Source organism: Capsicum annuum, unplaced genomic scaffold, assembly GCF_002878395.1.
Source record: "Capsicum annuum cultivar UCD-10X-F1 unplaced genomic scaffold, UCD10Xv1.1 ctg21896, whole genome shotgun sequence".
NCBI lineage: Eukaryota > Viridiplantae > Streptophyta > Magnoliopsida > Solanales > Solanaceae > Capsicum > Capsicum annuum.
In genome coordinates, this window is record NW_025827883.1 from 3666 (window position 1) to 5328 (window position 1663).

General features: G+C 42.7%; 1 protein-coding gene across 1 annotated transcript; it reads left to right on the forward strand.

Annotated features, from left to right (window-relative positions):
- Positions 1-234: 234 nt before the first annotated feature.
- On the forward strand, positions 235-1254 carry LOC124890675. The gene is made up of 2 exons (XM_047402457.1): positions 235-444; positions 1018-1254. The coding sequence occupies exons 1-2, from the start codon at positions 235-237 to the stop codon at positions 1252-1254; spliced, it is 447 nt and encodes a 148-aa protein (XP_047258413.1).
- The last annotated feature ends 409 nt before the right edge of the window (positions 1255-1663 follow it).

The window sequence follows — 1663 nt, forward strand, 5'->3', positions numbered from 1 at the left end:
ATTTAAAAAAATAGAACTGACCCCAAATGAGGGTTGCCTACGCATCTTGTGAAAACAAAAATTAGGTCTGCGGGTGTTCAGGAGACTAAATGGGTAGGGTCTAAGACTAGGGATATGGATAGTTACAAGTTGTAGTAATCAGGGAGTGAGAGGCGTCGAAATAGAGTGGGCATCTAAGTGGATGAGGAGCTTAGGGGGCAGGTAGTGGAGGTTATGAGGGTCAGTGATAGGCTAATGACGATTAAGTTGGTTATTTGGGGGCTTACGCTACACGTGTGTAGTGTTTATGCGCTGCAGGCGGGCTTGGATGAGAAGGTGAAAGCAAGATTTTGGGAGGATTTGGACGAGGTGGTGAAAAACGTGCCCAGATCGGAAATATTTGTCATAGCAGGGGACTTTAATAGGTATATTGGGGTTTTACCAGGAGGCTATGATGATGCGCATGTAAGTTTTGGTTTCGGTGATAGAAATAGGGAGGGAGCTGCTCTGTTACATTTTGTGAGGGTCTTTGGGCTAGTGGTAGTAAACTCGATCTTTTCAAAGAAGGAGGATCACCTGATTACCTTTTGAAGCACGATAACTAAGACTCAGTTTGACTTTCTACTGCTTAGGAAGGGGGATAAGGCTTTTTGTAAGGACTGTAAAGTCATTCTGAGTGAGAATATTTTGACCTAGCACAGGCTTTTGATGATGGACTTGATAATGAAGAAGATCAAGAAGAGAATTAAATGGGGAAGGCCGACCTAGAATTAAGTAGAGAGGCTTGACACCAGTTATTGTGCTGGAGATAGGGGAGAAGGTAACAGAAATAGGGGTGTGGGAGTGTAGGGGGATGTATATGTTATGTGGTATAGAGCTTCCAACTGTATCACGGATACTGTAAGAGAAGTGTTGGGTGTTTCGAGGGGTTGGGTAGAATGGCATAAGGGGGACTGGTGGTGGAAAAAAGAAGTTAAGAAGAAAGTGGAGATTAATAAAGGGGCGTATGTTAAGTTGATTGAGAGTAAATATGAATAGGAGAAGTGGGTGAATAGGGAGGTATACAAAGTAGAAAGGAAGGAGGCTAAGTTAGCAGTTACATCTACTAAGACAACATCGTTTGAGATCCTGTATGTGGAGTTAGAGAAGAAAGGCGAGGAAAATAGATTGTATAGGCTGGATAAAGCTAGAGAGCGGAAGGGTCGTGATCTCGATCAAGTGAAGTGCATTAAGGGGGATGATGGTAGAGTTTTTGGTGGAGGATGTTCACATTAAGAAGAGATGGCAGGAGTATTTTCATGACTTGTTGAACGAGGAGGGGGACAGAAGCATTGAGTTAGGGGAGCTGGAGCACTCAGAGGAAAACCAAAATTTTAGTTACTGTAGATATTTTAAGGTAGAGTAGGTCAGAGAGGCTATTTGTAGGATGCGGAGGGGTAGGGCAACGGGGCCTAACGAAATTCCGGTGGATTTTTGGAAGTATACTAGTGGAGCAGGTTTAAGGTGGTTGGTTGATTTGTTCAATGGCATTTTTAAAACTGCAAAAATGCCTGAGGCTTAGAGATGGAGTACGATGATTTCATTATATAAAAATAAGGATAACATTCAAAGTTGCAAGAACTATAGGGGTATTAAGTTGTTGAGTCACACTATGAAGATTTGGAAGAGGGTGGTTGAGCAGAGA

What these genes read in the sequence shown, in the direction of transcription:
- LOC124890675 (XM_047402457.1), top strand. Translation starts at nt 235, where the DNA reads ATGACGATTAAGTTGGTTATTTGGGGGCTTACGCTACACGTGTGTAGT. An exon ending in GAGGCTATGATGATGCGCAT is followed by an intron (nt 445 to 1,017) that starts GTAAGTTTTGGT and finishes AAATATGAATAG; the next exon opens with GAGAAGTGGGTGAATAGGGA.